This window comes from Meles meles, chromosome 14 (genome assembly GCF_922984935.1).
Source record: "Meles meles chromosome 14, mMelMel3.1 paternal haplotype, whole genome shotgun sequence".
NCBI classification, from domain to species: domain Eukaryota; kingdom Metazoa; phylum Chordata; class Mammalia; order Carnivora; family Mustelidae; genus Meles; species Meles meles.
The window spans coordinates 76,205,221-76,223,041 of NC_060079.1; the positions used below are offsets into that span (position 1 = coordinate 76,205,221).

General features: G+C 41.6%; 1 protein-coding gene across 4 annotated transcripts in view; it reads right to left on the minus strand.

The window, feature by feature from the left end:
• The window catches only part of NALCN (sodium leak channel, non-selective), a 319,112-nt gene that overhangs the window by 181,474 nt on the left and 119,817 nt on the right, over positions 1–17,821 (minus strand). For 3 of the 4 annotated variants that reach the window (XM_045978576.1, XM_045978575.1, XM_045978578.1), the window contains exon 11: positions 2,879–3,010. The exons of the other annotated variant lie outside the window; for it this stretch is intronic. In XM_045978576.1, the coding sequence (XP_045834532.1) occupies positions 2,879–3,010 (132 nt within the window). The remainder of the gene's footprint in view (positions 1–2,878; positions 3,011–17,821) is intronic. 4 annotated transcript variants of the gene reach the window in all.

The following is a 17,821-nucleotide window of genomic DNA, read 5'->3' on the forward strand; positions in this document are numbered from 1 at the left end:
GAAATAAACTTTCTAAAATATCATATTATTTTATTGCCTTAAATACTGAATCATGATAGCCCATACACTTGAATTTCTGTCATTACAGCTATTTTAAGAAGTAAATAGGGCAATGAATTCTTTTAAAGTACCTGGGAACATAATAGAATCTCCCCCAAATGGCAGTTATTATTGTTGTTAGTATTAGTATATTTGAATTTAACACATATGTTAGTTGACATACTCCCTGTTTTTATAGTTTAAGCTAAAGTTGAGAACAACTGCCTATTTTTATAAATACAGTTTTATTGGAACACCACCATTCTGAGCCCACACTCATTTTTGTACAACAACAGTAGGGTTGACTAGCTGAGACAAAGTGCATGTGGCCTGAAAAGTCTGTGATCTGTATTATCTGGCTCTGTAAGAAAAACTTAGCTGACTTCTCCCTGTTCACTGAATCTGCTTCCTATGTCCTTGTCTCAGCTGGTTCTGTCCCAGTGCATGGCTTCGCCCACAGCCCCTTCCAGAAGGGGATGCTCATGATCCAGCGTCCCACATGGCCCATGTAGGACAGCATGCGGATGAGGAAGAGATGTCTTGTCTCTTACTCCTCAACACCCTTTAAGGTATATTCCGTCAGCTCAAGACATCCTCTCATCTGACCCTCCCTGTGGCTGCCGTTCATTAATCTCTCCATCAGGTCTTCATATGTGCCCCTGCCTACACTCCTTCCCCCAAAACAGGCCTCACACTGAATGACTTCAATGTCATTGTGAAGATTTTAGCCAATATCTTAGTCTGATAGCTTCTTGCCATCTTGCCTGGACTCCATCATTATGTTTGCGCCAATCACAACCAGTAACACTTCATATTTTATGTTTAGTTATCCAGAATTTTTCTGAAATCCTAAATCCTTGGTCCCACTTTCCTTATAACCTGCAGTCCATTGACAGACACTTGAAGCAGGTAGAGTGTAATATTCCTCCAGGAAGCTCCCAACTGTCTTCATGTTAATGCCTTGCTAGAAGGAAAAACAACCTTAACTTGACAATGACCAAGCCTCAGGTATCCTGTGAGTCTTCTTTAACATAAGAAAATCCTTTTGAAACCTCCCTTTTCCTTACTTCCCCTACCTCCCAATTACATAAGCAGCTACCCCTTCACAACCCTGGGGCAGCAGCTCTTTCTGCCCAAGGGTCCTGTCCCTCTGCTTTAATACACCACCATTTTGCACCAAAAACCCAAAACCTTCTCTAGCTCTCTCAGCTCCACCAGCCTGGAAAATCTCCAGAGCTGTCTCAGTCTCTGTTGCCTTTCTCCCTTTTATGCGAGGCTGAAAAAGGCACAGACCTATCTAAATTGGTATCATTATGAATTTGTAGCTTCAAAATTCAGCTGGGTCTTTAGCATTGGAATTAATGTATCTTTAATACATTAAAGACCCTTCTTCACAGGGTCCATACCTTCCCATTTGATAGTCTTATTATCAGGCTGGATATAGACCTTGCTTTCTACTCCAGACAGAAATCACTTGACGGGATTCCTTCAATGTTCGAATCCTCGCATTAGAAATTCACCTGCAAATATTGCTATGGGCCCTTGTTTTCCTGTGCTTTTAATGACAATTCAATCATTGTGTGCTGGATCTACAGCAAAATTATACCCATTTTTCAAGTGTCAGGCTGTATATAATTTCTTCATGAGCTCCTGTCATTGGTACTCCACAGCATAAAACACTTGCTGTTTACTGTCTATATTTCTTGCTAAACTGCAAGCTCCATCGTAATTAGGCAGCATCACCTCACAGTAGAAGTTTAATCTAAATATTTTCTTACAGACAACAAACCTCCAAGAAGAGGGGAATTCATAAGTGACTCCTTAAAAGTTTCTTGATACCCACATAGATGTTAACATTCAATAGGCATATGCCATCAATTCTTTTTCTGAAAAGTTTATGTGTGAGTGGACTGAATTTTTATTAACCAAATCCATCCTTAAATGTACTGGAAGAATTCTAGATATCTCAGATTCTAGATATCTTAGAGAACTCAACAGTATGGCAAATTGTTGTTTTTTTAACATGGAAAATGCTTTTATAATAAAAGTAGTCAAATTATTATTTTTCTGTCTTTTAAATTTACTTTTTCATATATTCTATTTCTTAAAGGATAGTTCAGCTGTGTATCCACGCCTCATTTAAAATATAAATGGGTTTTGAAAGAGTTATATGTCAACCAATTTTTCCATAAACATGTATCACTGAATTCTGATGTGTATCTTAGAAATAATTTTTCACAATAAAAAAGTGGTCTCTGGATGCCATTAAAATTTTTGAGAATCAACTATTAACAAAGTCAGTCAATCGATAAGAAGAACTATTCCAAAACTGTAGGATGGTATATAGGGCGCTAGAAGATGCTTATTTAATCACTAAACCTACCTGCTCCTTGGTATCTTCAGCGCAGGTGGTAACGCCTCAGTTTCTAGCACAGAAATGATCACATCATCTTTTTCAATTTCCCTCCTGCCCTCTCCGTGGTATTATTGAGCTGACTGGCTTTCTTATCGTCTTCTGAATCTGTGCTTGCCTACCCTTAGTGGGAAACAGACTAACACAATGTGAGAAAGGGGGAGCACGGGAGAGGGGGTGCGGAAAGGAGCGAGCTCAGAAGAGTAAGTAAGAGCTGCAGAGAGGAGTTTCCCTGGCAACGTGATATGAAGGCCGAGGGTGACAGACAATGAGCCAGGAAGAAACATTTAAGAAGCAGACAATGAATCAGCTTTAGTCAAAGTCAAGTACTTAAGGAACTGATGTAAATTTTCCTACTTGTAAAAGGCACCCTCTGAGGCTGACCTTCACCTTACACACTGATGTGACCCCAAGTTGGCCGCTCACCTCTGCGAGATAGAACTCGTCGTACTGCCTCCTGAAGCTTTCTCCTTTGTGGTAGTTGCTCGCAGCCACTATCACATCCACGGTCACCATGCTCAGGATGAACATGTGGAAAACGGATGACCGCATCATTTGCTGAGGAGGGAAAACAGACAAACTCTAAACAAAGACAGAAACCGCTCTGGGAAGTTACCCCAATTTTAGACAGATGAAAACAGAGGCTCGGTGCAGGTAAATAACTTTCTCAGTATCACACAAGTCTTGCAGGTGGACCCATAATTTGGACCCAAGTCTATGGCCTACACCGAGGTGACATAATTAGGTATTCAAAAATAATGACTCTTACTATGATGGCTAGCTTGTACTCAATGCTTACGATGTTCCTGGCCACACTCTAAGTATTTACTTTAGTTCTTTTCAGTTCCGCCGTAGCCCTACACGGTGGGATACATTACTCCGTTTTTCCAGTGAGTTCAGAGAGATTAAGTCATTTGCCCAAGAACACACAGCAAGTACACAGTAGAAGTAGGCTCCATATCCAAGTCTATCTAAAGTCCACTCATGGTGGGGTAGACAATATATAAAAGGAGAGAGGACAGGCTGAAGGCCTCGCCAAGAAAGGAGAGAGAAGCTGGCTTATGGTAAGGACCTGAGTGTGTAACAACAAACCACTAAATCCCATCCCTTGGCACCAACTGCCGGGAGACTAACACTGCCACGTGTGGAGGTCTTGTTTCTTCTTGGCATGTGGGGGCACGGATCCTTACATGTGATCTGACCTGAGAATGCTTCAGTTTTTGCAACGAAAATCACCTAACTAAAGCAGAACCTGGGGATGGGAAAAGAGAAACAGGGCTGCCTCCTCTGAGCTGCTGTCTGATGCGCCCACACACGTGATTTCGCACGGCCGTCAAAACCCCGCACTTGTCACTAAGGACATGGGCTCAGAGCCTAATTGCATGGAGCAGAGATTCGACCACATCCAAGGTCTGCGGCCCTGGGTCAGTTAGCTAAGCCTCTCTGAGCTTCTGTCTTCCTCATCAATAAAGCAGAGATAACAGTGGCCCCTCCAAAGGTTTTTCCCATTTTAAATGAGTCAATCTTTGTAAAGCACTTAGAGCAGGACTTGCATATTAAATGTCCTATAAAACTTTGCAATAAAAATAAGTGCAATTCTGTGAATCCAGGCATTTTTTTTCCCCCATCCAGGAATGGCAAAGTAACTGCCCAAGGTCAAAGAATTAATTATGTCGTATATTTGATGGAGTCCAGGACTAAGGGAGATAGATAAAAGTGATAAGATTTAATAATTTGAGAGATGTCAGAGTTCTCAGAAAAGCAGATACTGAGTAAGGGTCTTTGTCACTGTGGCTATGAAAGCATTACATCCATGTGCCTCTGACTTTATTTTACGGGTAATAAAAAATCAAATTCTCAGACGGCCAATCGACATATTTAAAGGCACCTCAATTCCTCGCAGGAACTACTGACCTTCATAACCCTGATAAGCAAATCAGTGCAGCACGTTTCTGTTCTCATTAGAATTTGTATTGTTATTTGGTCTCTCTTGAATTGTGAGAGTCGCGTTCCATAACTATTATTCCCTTTCCATACTCTTTTCAACATAATGTTCTATTAAAAACATTTCAACTGAGTTCTTCTTTATCTGCATGACAGAAAAGCCACAACTCTCTCTTTCTATTTTCCTTAGCTGTGGATTTGTGTCTTAAGTAAACTGTTATTACTGAAAGATCCAAACAAAGCTCTTAGCCACGGCTGTCAAAAAAACTTTTAAATTGGTTTTGTAACTGTCACAGCTTCACTTTGGTGCTGTCATTATAATTAGGTTGTTTTTTGTCTGAATGTCTACGTGTCCCTGTTGGTACAGAGTCATTAAAATAATCACTTACAATGGATTTTGATACACTATAATCACCACTGCTTAGACGACTTTCTCCAAAGTAATAACTTTCAAATATTAAATAAGAATTAAGGTGATCAGTATGGCCAATAGCTAAATCTGAACATTAGAGCCACTAACTGTGGCTTTGAAGTGAGAGCTAGTGACACGGTCCACGTCAGCTCAATTCAATCCAACCGATGTTGGCTGGCTGTCGGTTTCCTTAATTAAGCAGAAGGCTAGAAACATTACAGTTAGACTCGTGCCTGGATCTATAGGGCAGTACATATTTACACCCTTTGATTCTTTTATTTTCTCATAAAAATTAATGTAAAGGGAAACGTTAAAGTTGAGTCAGTTCCACAAAATATATAACTTGAGATTTTTCAGAATTATTTACCATGGATATGATACGCACACCCCCCCACACACATATATACACACACACACACCTATAAACACATATGCATGTGTGTGTGTATATATTTATACATATATGCATATATTTCTCTATAGAACATAAAACTCTTTGGATCCTGCATACACATTCAACTTTTTAAGGTTCCCTTCAATTGCAATGTTATTTTGGTTTAATCAGACAAATTTTACATGTATTTTTAGTTTGGCTTTGATCCAAGAAAAAACAATTGTGTGTGACAGTTGGAATTACCAAATTACAAAGAAAAGGCTGTAACAGAACCATCCCCAAGGCAGCAGTATCTGTCAGGAATGCTCAGGAAGCTTACTAGTCAATGCGTGGTCCTTGGACCAGGAGTTTCCTGGGAGCGTATTAGAAATGCAAACCGTAAGAGACTCTTCATCTCAGGAAACAAACTGAGGGTTGCTGGAGGGGAAGAGGGTGGGTGGGTGGACGGGGTAACTGGGTGATGGACTCTGGGGTGGGTGTGTGTTGCGGTGGGCACGGCATATTGTGTAAGACTGATGAATCATAGACCTGTACCCTTGAAACAAATAACACAGTGTCTGTTAATTAAAAAAAAAAGAAAGAAAGAAATTCAGGTTCTCAGGCCCTATCCCAGACCTACTGAATCAGAATCTGCATTTTTAACAAGGTCACCGATAATTGATGTGCATGTTGAAGTGTGAGAGGCTCTGTTGTAGGGGACACTCCTTGAGGAGCAGTTTAAACTGGGTGACCTATAAATTTTTTCACAAATTCACAATTTCATGACTCTGAAAGTCTGTAGTCACTGAATAGAAAAGAGCAGTACTTGCGGATATTATGGTAATATGTTAGGCTACGCCATCACCAAATGAATGCCTACCTTTCCCTACTCTCCAACTCCAAGATTAAAACCCAACTAAACCAGGTTCCCAAAGACCAAAGTATGCATTGGCTTTTCAATCATTTGGGTGAGTTTTATGAAGACCCCATCATAGACTCTTTCATGAAGTCAGGTGGTGTCTAGAATCTGGAAAAGGCAAGAAAACTGTTTCTTCCCTAGACCTCCAGAACTAATAAAACCTTACCAAGACCTTCATTTTAATTAGCTGAAACTCGGGGCGCCTGGGTGGCTCAGTGGGTTAATCCTCTGCCTTCGGCTCAGGTCATGATCTCAGAGTCCTGGGATCGAGCCCCGCATCGGGCTCTCTGCTCTGCGTGGAGCCTGCTTCCTCCTCTCTCTCTGCCTGCCTCTCTGCCTACTTGTGATCTCTGTCTGTAAAATAAATAAATAAAATCTTTAAAAAAAAAAAATAATCAGCTGAAACTCATTTTGGAGTTCTGACCTACAGAACTATAAATAATACGTTGTTGTAAGTCTGTCAGTTTGCAGTAATGTGTTACAGCAGAATAGGAATCTGATACAAATACTGTTCGTGATTTTGACATACACCAGTTCACTGAAACCTGACTGTACAGAGTGTCAGCGCTACAAAATTCTACCTCCCTAAAGGGCTCCACCCAAGGTGCTATGCCAGCAGGGGTCTCTGTAAACTTCATTACCCCAAATATAAACCCATTATGGCAACCAAGGTTTACACCTTCCTTTGTTTCCGACCGTGTAATGAGACAATGGTCTCTAGCATGACACTGAGTCTCACTTCAAGCAGAAGAAGGAGAAAGGTCGCTTTTCTTTATATTAGTTCCGAGTACGACCATGAAAGGAATTTTCCCAGGAAACTGTGAAGTCTTCACCAAATATGGACGGGGATCCTCACTCAATTCAAATTGACACCAAGATGTATTATCAAAACAGGACCATTTGTGTGCTTGGTTTGTGGCAAGTTTCCCCAAGCAGGTTGCATGCTGATGTGAAAATCTCGTTTAATCAACAGCCCTGTGTGATAGCCGTTTTGTGATCCTCTTTCACAACTGAAGAAAGTGCAGGGTAAGGATAAGTAGACTCGTAAACTCATAGAGTTAGAAACTAGTCTCAGATGTTTTGAGTCCAAAGGAGGTGCCCTCTTGCCTTCTAACAGGCAGTCAAAATGCCTCTGATGCTGCTTTGTGTATTAAAGAAGAAAGAACAGTAGCTCCTTTGCTAAGTGTTGGTGATTAAATAGAAGGAACAAGTTTAAGAACCTTGTATTTGAAAGCTGAAGATGACCTGTTCCTTACAGAAGGGGGTACCATCTCCAGGGTGGGGAAAAAAGTGTCAGTTTTGAAGACAGGCTGAGGTGAGCCCAAATCTTGAACTTAACCTCTTGTGACATAGTGTTCGTACAAGAGAAATGAATGTGAGAGCACCTACATCCCTAGGTGGTAACGTGAATATAAATGAGACTATTTGGCATAGAGTCTAGCCCATAGCCAGCATTTTGCACTCAGAACGCTTACTATTATTATTACTGTATTTGAAAACACTCTAAGCATTTAAAGGTAGAGATAGAATTGGTTGCTTGTGGGCAGTGTAAGAAGGTACAAAGCAAGAAATCAAACCAAAGAGATAACTAATCTTGAGAAGGACCGTGAAAGTGTATAAACTTTTAGGGAAGTCTTATGCTATCCCAATTTTAGCCTGAGAGCTTCATAGGAGATGTGTCTATTAATTTGTTCAGTAATTTTGCCTATGAAACAGTGCCTTAAAGGTTCTGAAGACTCTACAAGCAAACATTCATCAAAACTGTGGCCTTGGAGGCCACAATGAGGATAATCAGGATAATGAATAGTATAGCAGCTCAGAAATCAAATCTTTCTTTAAATTGCTGCTTGAAAGAATAAAATATCCTACCTTGGTAAACAAATTGCATGCATTGTACATTGTATCAGCCATGTACTAAAAACTGTTTTATTTAGACCTCAAAAGAAACATATTTGGAGAACAATGCAATTACATGATGATATTCTCAGAAACCATCTTACGTACGGAGCCATGAGCATAAGAACAAGAACATAATGTAAAAGACCAAGTACATAAACCTTAAAATACATCTCTCATGGGCAAGTGGGGCATTTTTCTCTTCCCGTATTTAGAAGACATTTGGGTATGTTACTTCTATAATCGATATATAAAATAATGCTGCCTGATATAGAGAATTGTTAAAAAAAAAAAAAAAAGCAAATACCTTTATAACAAGATTTAAAAACAGAACCAGTAGATGTCCTTAGAAACTTTGCTTTTCCCATGTGTCTGCCCCTGGAGAGCCAGACGATAGATGGAAATCCACAAGTGACTTCCCTCAAAGGTACTGAAAGTCTGTGATATCTGTGAGTCGGTCAAGCCCTGACTGGGTTGCTCTCTTTCCTGGATGGCAAGCTGGGGGGACTTCCCAAACATGGAAGTCGAATTGTAGAAAGAAGGAAGAGGAGGTTAGTAAGACACTTGCATCTCTTGGCCAGCGTGAGCCTGCCTATCTTTCACTCTACTCTACTAGTAAGGTTAGAGGTTAAATCATAAATTGCCAGGCAAGTATTTATTACTGTTATGAATACTTTTCAAATGCCAACTCCACTGTGTAGGACAAACTCGATTTTAATGAAAAGTAAGTGCGTGCTCAGTGGAAAAGAAATGCCACTAAGAAGGACCAACTATAAGGCTAACAAGTCAGTGACTCCCACTTCAAGCTCATGTGACAGAGCCGGAAGTGGAACGTACCTCCTGTCTCCAGGGCCTCAGCAGCAGCCCCCTACTCTGACTCCGGACTTAGCCACATGACTTGTTTTGGTAGCAAGACAACAGCAGAGCTGATGTGAACAGAGACTCAGAAAATAGTTGGGGGTTGAGACTTATTCCTGCAACTCCTGGGACCATCACACCGACATTCCAGGCAGGCTTGCACATGGTGCCCACGGGCCCCGTCGTCCCCTGTACCCCGCGCAGCAGCCATGCCCAGAAGCAGAGATGCTATAGCTGATAAGCTAGCTGACTGTAGATACAAGCCGGTCCCGCTGAGATCAGCTGAGCCACAAATTTGTGAATAAAAATCAGCGTCTGTTTTACAAGCTGTTAAGTTTTAGGGGTGGCTTGTTTGACAATACACCCCCCAAGCCTGTTTCCTCACCCCTAGGCACAGAGTTTAATGACATTACTTAGCCTGTTAACCTCGAAACGGGGCAGGAAGAGTGGTTCTCATCACCAGAATGGAATGGAAGTGATGTGTCATTTTGAAAGGGACAATGAAGAAAGGGCGTGGTTTCTCCAAGCTATTTTTCTCTTCTCCTCCGTAGTGACTTTGGAAATTAGGTGCTTCAGATGGGGTTATAAAAAATTTTACTATATATAAACATAAATATATATATATATATATATATATATATATATATATAAATACATACACACACACCCATACATATATATGTATCCTATATATATAGAATACATACATGGATGTGTGTATATATATATGCCATCTCTGATTGAAGGTGGTTGGGGAACACAGCCCCACATGTGGTGTGCTGGAGCAATTGTGTACATTTGTTTATCCCAACTTCAGGCTCAATGTCATGTTGCTAACTTGAAATTGGCCATAGTGGGAACACCATGGAAATTAGCAAATGCTACCAGTCAGGACTCTCCCGCTTCAAGATGGTTATTAAACATCTTAACCATCTGCGAGCAAACCACTGGCCCAGCTCTCTGGCACCTCCTTGTTCCTCTAGGCTGGATGATATAAGCAGCACCCCATCCTGATACTTAGAGACCCATCATGACATAATGTCAAGGGCACTCACACAGACCCTCTCACTCTTTATCCTATTTTTTAGATGTGTTAATGCGAATTAATTAAAACAAATTAGGACATTTAAGTTCAAGTAAAATTTTTTTTTTTTTTTTTTTTTTTTCAGAGAGAGATGGCGGGGGGGTGGGGTGGGGAGCAGAGGGAAAGAGGGAGAGAGAATCTTAAACAGGCTCCATGCCCAACACAGAACCCAATGAGGGCCTTGCTCTCACAACCCTGAGATCACAACCTCAGCCAAAATCACGAGTAGAACGCTTAACTGACTGAGCCACCCAGGTACCCTTCAGGTGCTATAGCCTTCTATGGGTGTAGTCCAAGGAGCTGCACCATTCGGCCATGGGCACAACGGGACCCAGAGTGATGACTGGTCGGTGAGGCCACTGCATGCATTCCAGCAATAAGACTCCCTCAGTGACTGTCCCTTCCTCAGGTCATCTGACTCAGACTTACAGTCAATTATAAGTGAAATGCCAGACTGTGGGTGCTAACATTTTGGGCCTTCTCACTAGCTTTCCACAGCCCATAGTGTTCCCAGTTAATCCCACCAGATTTTGACAAAAGGTGCTTTCTTCATCTTCGTCATTAGTATTGTTGTGAGTTTCTCTTTGTCTTCATGAGTACTTCAGTAAGAAGTTAGGAAGGTCCACAACAAGGCTGTAAGACAGAGGACCCTTAAACTATAATGATTTTAAGGTCTATGGGCACTTCAATGGACATTCCCATAGCTAATTAAAATGTCTATGTAGAATCCCTTCAAATATACTTATATAAGTTTATTTTATTTTTAGTATTAAATGGTGGACAAGTGAACATAAAACTTTTGTTTTAAATTCAAGAGGGAAATCACAAATTTGAAAATGAGATTAAATAGCAGTCATTTTCAGCAAATTTTAGATCTGACACAATGAAGGACATCGGTTGTTACATGTGATAAATGCAGGGTTAAACAAGAATTTTTGACTATTGTATCTTGAAGTGGGAGATCCATTTTGAGATACTTAAATTATTGAGGCAAGTGAGAAAAACAAATTTGAGGGATTGAAAAAATAGGCAAGAAATATATTGACTATGAAATGACACATTTTTTTTACTCTGTCCAAACCTGTCATCAGCCATAGGGCATGGAGGGAGTCATGCGGCTCCTCCGACCCCTTCGATGGTACTGATTGTGCTGAACACTGAGATAAATACAGAGCAGTCTAAACCCTTGGCTGAAGACTGGCTGCATATTTAACCCCAGAAATCAAGACTCAGAAGAAGAACAACGTATCCTTCATTTTTTCCTAAGGTGATCATGTAACAAATATTGGATGGAAATTTGTCTCCAAAGACTGTGTTATGAATGTCTGGCATAGGTTGGCAAATGTCTCCTGATTAATATAAATGTAAATATCGAAGAGTCATGGGACTTATTCAAACTGGAAGATGAAAACATACAACAATATAGGAAGTGAGTTTGGGGTAATCTGAAAACACAAATTATTTTAAGATGTTCTGAATATTTCTTTCTTCCAGTGAGGCCCCATAATCAAAGATGCAAGACCATTTAATCAATAGAAGATAGACAAATAAATAAAAATAGAATTAATTTTATCTTATTTTTATCATGTCTGGTCTCTATTCTAAATATAATTATCTGAAGTGTATATGTATTCTATAAATATGTAGAATATATATTAAAAATATATATATACACATATATATAAAATACAAAATGTTTAAAATTAAAAGTTACACAATCAGCACCTCTCTTTAGTTAATTTAACCATAACTGGTTTCGAGACTGTAATAGGTCTCTTCTTAAACCTTGTGTTTGTGCTGTTTTGGTTCTAACTATTTTATCTTTCTGTTTTTAATTCCCAATCCAGGTTCTTACAGAATACTCTTTGCTCCTTTTCTTCCCCCAACACTCTTCCTCCAGGCCAGTCATTTTAGGTTCTGCTGTTAGAGACCGAAGACCAGAGAGTGTGCGCACACACCAGGGTCTGGGACAGGTGTCACCGGTACCTGTGTAACGGGAAGGTGAGAATTTGTGTCTGCTGTGTGCGAGGTGTTGTAGTTCTGTATACGAAAGGGCGTGTATGCGTACACTCACATATAATCCCCCAAATATTTGCCAAACGTTTATCATGTGAAAGCTATGATGGAAGGAACTGGAAGTAGGGAAGAAAGTTAACAAACTGAGTTGGGGTGTCAGAGATCACTCACTGTACTGAGGAAGTTTTGTTTGACCTGATTTGGAAGATGGGGGTATTAGACAGGGTTAGGGGTGGGGGGATGATTCAAAGAAACGGGAAAGACTGAATTAATGACAGAATTGCTGACCAGTCAGATTTGGGGAGGATGATGGGGCAGGAAAAGTCCGGTTCCTATGTGGGAGTGGGTCAGGGAGAGGTGTGTTTGATTTCTCAAGATGAGAGGGGCAATGGGCTCAGGAGAACAAGTGCGCGTATGTCTGTTGGACTCTTTGGGACACTCCTGAGATGCAGAAACAGGGCTGGAGCAAGGCGGGGAGGTCGGACTACAGGTGTGCATGAGCACAGGCTTTCTGGACAGACACAGTGCTCTGAGGCAGGGGGCAGTGGAAAGCGTGTGCTCACAGTAATGACAGTCGTTTCCAAAACCTTGGGACCACTGTATCCCGCACACTGCATTAGACATTTTATGTGCATTGTTTCTAATGCTTACAAATCCCTGAGAGATGTCCTTATCCCCATTTTTCAAGTCAGCAAACTGAGGCTATGGGAGATTTAGCAAATCGTCCCTGGTTCTCCCAGGCCAGTCCCAGCTGGGCCACACCATCTCATCACTTCGGTCTGTAAGCACAGCAGAGGATGGAAGCGAAATTCTCCTGGGTTCAATCAATTCCTGAGATTGTCTGCCGGTTCCTGGGAAGGTTCATTAATAAGACAGACGTCTGCGACTTGCCTCGGATGTCGCTTCATCACTTGAAATACACACATCATACAGTCCACCTCCCCCAATCTCTGCCTTCAGTGGAAATGTTCTCAGAAAGCATTAAAACACTAGAGTAATAATTTTGCCACCATTTGACCTACTTATGGTAAGAGCCTATTATCTCTGTTCTTTACAGACGGAGGCGCACGATGCCACAGAGAGACACGGGGCTCGAGCATGCTGGGTCTCGTGCACACTTTCATTTTCTTGTCAGTGACTTTCTTCGCGGTAATAGATCACTGCGTGTGTTTGGGAAGATGGCTCAACGGTGCGGCCACATCTGTCAGACTGTCAAGGGATGAAAACTCCTACCTGAGAGGCAGGAGAGAAATGGCTTGTCACAGCAGCTGCTGGGGACCAAGGTTCCCGTTTAACAGAACTTCTTATGAATTAGAGCTACCTCTTCGTGCAGCTGTTGCGTAGGCTAAAATGGAGTTTAAACAGCTAAGTAAGTGGTTGATCTCAAAAGAGTCAACTATAACTTTTGCCTTTTCTGAACAATGAAGCACAACCAAGGACACACCAAAGGCACTTTCTACGTGGTGCCGGTAATGCTGCCTAACAGCTGCAGTACTGCCTGAAGAGGGCAGAGGAGTAAAGCGTGATTCCGATACCAAGCACTGATGTTTCAGATGTAGCTCTCTACTACCTCAGTGTCTTCTCAGTTAGACAGAAGGGATAGGCCCCTTAGAAATGCACAGAATTTCTGAAAGTCGTTTGGAAAAAGTCAACAGAATCTACAGAATGGATGAGCGATCTACAAAAAATATAAGTGGCCCACGAATCTATACAGAAAATTCGTGACTTTCACAGACGGTAATCGGGCAGATCTAAATTGTATGTTGTCTCTTCACACCATCAGGGGTAAAAGTCTGATAACATCATTGCGGGCAAGAACGCGAAATGCTGAGAATTCTTACAAGTTGCTGCTAGGAGTAAAAAGTGCATGAGACTCTGGGGAGCGGTGGGGCAATGTCTCAGAGAGCCTAAGGCTGTTTCTCTCCTCCAGCAAGTGCTCTCTTAACTACAGACACTCGAAATCTTCTCACCCATGTGCACAAAAAGGCAGGGACAGGCAGTGGCCTAGAACGTAACAATAAGGGTAGGGGGCCTGGGTAGCTTAACAGGTTAAGCATCGGCCTTCAGCTCAGGTCAGATCCTGGGGTCCTGGGATTGAGCCCCATGTCAGGCTCCCTGCTCAGTGGGGAGCCTGCTTCTCCCTCTGCCTCTGCTGTCCCCTCTTCTGCTCCCCCTCTCTACTTCCCGCTTCTCCCCTTCTGCTCCTCCCCCCTGTTCCTCCTCCTTGCTTGTGCCCTCTCTCTCTGTCTCTCTAAAATAGATAAACAAATAATACTAAAAAAAAGAAAAGAGCAAAACAATGAAAACCAGTCTTGGTGCCCATCATTAGGCAGATAAACGGATGGATGACAAACAAACTGGGGACTATTGGAGGAGGATGATACACCATGTGGAAGTGAAGTGGTTAAAAATATGAGGTAGCCTGCATGGGACAGAGTCCCCAGTCAGTCACCAGCTACATGACCTGCACCAAATTACTTCAGCTCTCTGTGCCTCATTTGTTCCAGAGGTCATGAGAGCACCCATGTCAGTGGCCCTGTTGTGAGCATGACATCAGGGAGCACCTTGAACCCCCAGCTGACAGGAGGGAGTGGCCCATCAGTGTGAGCTGTGATCATTTCCAACAGTGGCTACAGAGGTATTCTTCCCATCTGCGTCTCCATGTTGTTTCATAATCTTTTTAAAGCAAGAAAGGGACTGAATATTATATTGGGAAGTGGCTCTAATTGACAAGTTATTCACTTATAAATACGAGGAAACTAGGTGGTGTTTCTTCAGTTGTCCCCACACAGGGGTGCTTTGAACTTCAGGTCATACCATAATTGTCTACTTGGCCCTTAAAAGAGTTCTCAAGCCCTGCAAGACTTCAAAGTTTAATAGGGAACTGGCCCCTGAGTAGTAACTCCCAAGGTCAAGTCCCACTACTCATCTGGACAAAAAGTTACGTCCCTTCTCCACCTGCTCCATGAAGCTCCCCAGGGTGTTGAGCAGTGGCTCCTGTAGACAGAGACCAGGCACGGTCTTCAGAAGGGATTAAGAAGGGAAAATTACGGGGCGCCTGGGTGGCTCAGTGGGTTAAAGCCTCTGCCTTCGGCTCAGGTCATGATCCCAGGGTCCTGGGATTGAGCCCCACATCGGGCTCTCTGCTCAGCGGGGTGCCTGCTTCTTCCTCTCTCTCTGCCTGCCTCTCTGTCTACTTGTAATCTCTGTCTGTCAAATAAAATAAATAAAATCTTAAAAAAAAAAAAGAAGGGAAAATTACTTTGGGTTCCTACTGTAACTGAAGGGAATACTTCACTCAAGTGGACTTGCTTCTTCCATTCCATTCCCATGACCAGCTGCCCCTAGCCCAGCTCCCATCTGGTTAGCCTGCTATGAAACTATAGTCTCCCAGCCTCACACCTGTCTTTGAATGTTTCCTTGGTGAGTCTTTTTAGTGCTCTTGAATGACAGGTCACCAAACTCAGTGGCAAACAGCCACGTTCGGGCACTGTGAAGGAAACAGAATAAAGCCAGACTTCAAGGAGAAAAACAGAGGCAGATGCACGGAGAGAAACAAATATGAAAAATTATGTGTCTTCCCACAGAGAGCGAGAGAAAAACAAAGAAAGCATAACCTTCTGGCAGGTCTGACTACATGCAAATGCTTCCTGTGAGCGTAAGATCTGTTCCTTGCAACCAAACAATTCTTGAGTGGGACGTAAATTCGTAATCCTCACAGCTGAGGAAGGAAGCGCTTTCCCTACTGCACAACATATGGCCAAGGTCTCACTAATTAATAGCAGAGCTGAAATATGTCTGTCTCCAGAGCCTACCCTCTAAGAGGCTACAGTATGGTGATTTATTCTCCCTCTGGAACAATGCTGTGCTGGGTGTTACCTCACGGAGTGCAGTAAGGATGTCTGAAGCTGGGGCTTCATGTGCTGGAGGCAGCTGGAAACCAGGTCTAGGAGTTGGCTCATCCCTATTCCCAGACTTTTCCTTGTCACTTCCATCTTGTTCACGGCCATCTTGTTCCCAAAATAAGGACGAATGGCAGGAAGGGGTGGGACCACAGATGATGAACTGATCAGCAGTGCTCAGGGAAGTAGGGAAAGAGGCAGAGAGACATTCTAGGCAGGACAGAGGTGGAGAGAAGGGATGTTTCGGGGGCTCTAGAAGGTTCGCTTATTTGTCCTTAAGTTAGGAATGAATTTATAAGGAATGGCATAGATCTCCTGTGGCTAAGTTCCTTAGTAGATGTGGTATGAATTTCATTAAGACCTGTCTAAACATGAAAAATGTCCTAGCAAAATGAAGTTAATGAAGTTAACATGAAGTTAATCAACTAAAAATTTCAACAAGTGTTACCACAGAGCTTACCACTCATAGCCTAGCAGGTCTTGCTTGGAACTTGTGATTTTGCAACTACATTTAAGGGCATATGCATTTTCATTTATTATGAAAACAGAAAAGACCACGCTAGGGGTGCCAAATTGAATCCTTCCCTGCATGCCTGTGTATGACTCCCGATATGGTTATAATTATATAGCTGTGATTACACTTAAAATCTGTGTCTCAGAACACGGAGTAGAATTTGTAGAGTTTCTAGTTACAGACCAAAGGTGCCTATTTTTTGCTTCTACCACTGGCTCTACAGAGCGTATTATTCTGTAGAAGAGTAAGAAGATCTCTGAGTTTCCTAACTCATTTGAAAGCTCCAAAATCAATATATGCAAAGAGGAAGCAGAGAAAGCACCATGATTGCAACATTGGGAATGAGGGAAAATATGTGTGTGTATGTAACAATGTCAGGAAACAATAAAAAAAACTAATCTCATTACTCAGATCCTATCACTGCCCAAGGGAATATATAAAATCTCAAGAGTTTTACTGCTGCAAGGTCAAACAATATACACACATACATATATACATGCATATATATTTTTATATTGCAGGAATACATATACAATATATAATATATATATTTTAGATACATGCACACATAGAGAGAGAGAAACAATTATATATCAAACACTCAGAATCACAGAAGCATCAGTCCCACCATATATTTAGTTTAACTGTAGTAGGGAAGATTAAGCCACGTCAATCTATCTTATTTTATTAAAATACTTAATTACTTGTGGTTGGCAGGAAAGACATGCAGATGTTCACACCAATAAAAGAGAGTAGGATACAGAAAACAGAATAGAAAGTAAAAATATAAGAAAGAATACCAATGAAGAGAGTAAGCAAATCCAAAGCAATGTCACCTGAAACAAGGGCAGAGATGACTTTTAAATGTCCTTCACTTAGAAAGGCATTCAAGCCAGTCTCCATTTACGTTGAGTTGGTGGGTTTAAAATTTTGAAATTTTGAAAACATAAAATGTATGGAAAGACTATTTCTGAATAATTGAAACTTATGCATGACTTACTACTATACCATCTTTGTGAATGAAAGTTATGTTACGGTAACTTAGTTCATGGGTTACCTATTTTATCCGAGTGGTAGGATATACGGGTTTTTGGGTAAAATATTCTGTTTTAAATTTGGGGTCAAATTTTATTTTATTTTATTTTATTTTTTAAGATTTTATTTATTTATTTGATAGAGATCACAAGTAGGCAGAGAGGCAGGCAGAGAGAGAGGAAAGGAAGCAGGCTTCCTGCCGAGGAGAGAGCCTGATGTGGGGCTCGATCCCAGGACCCTGGGATCATCACCTGAGCCAAAGGCAGAGGTTTAACCCACTGAGCCACCCAGGCACCCCAATGGGGTCAAATTTTAAAACAAAGTTCCACTCTCAGGACAAAAATCAACAGATCCTTTAATACTCAGGTGGGGACTCTGGATGACCACATTACCAACTCTCAAATATTTACTCCTAC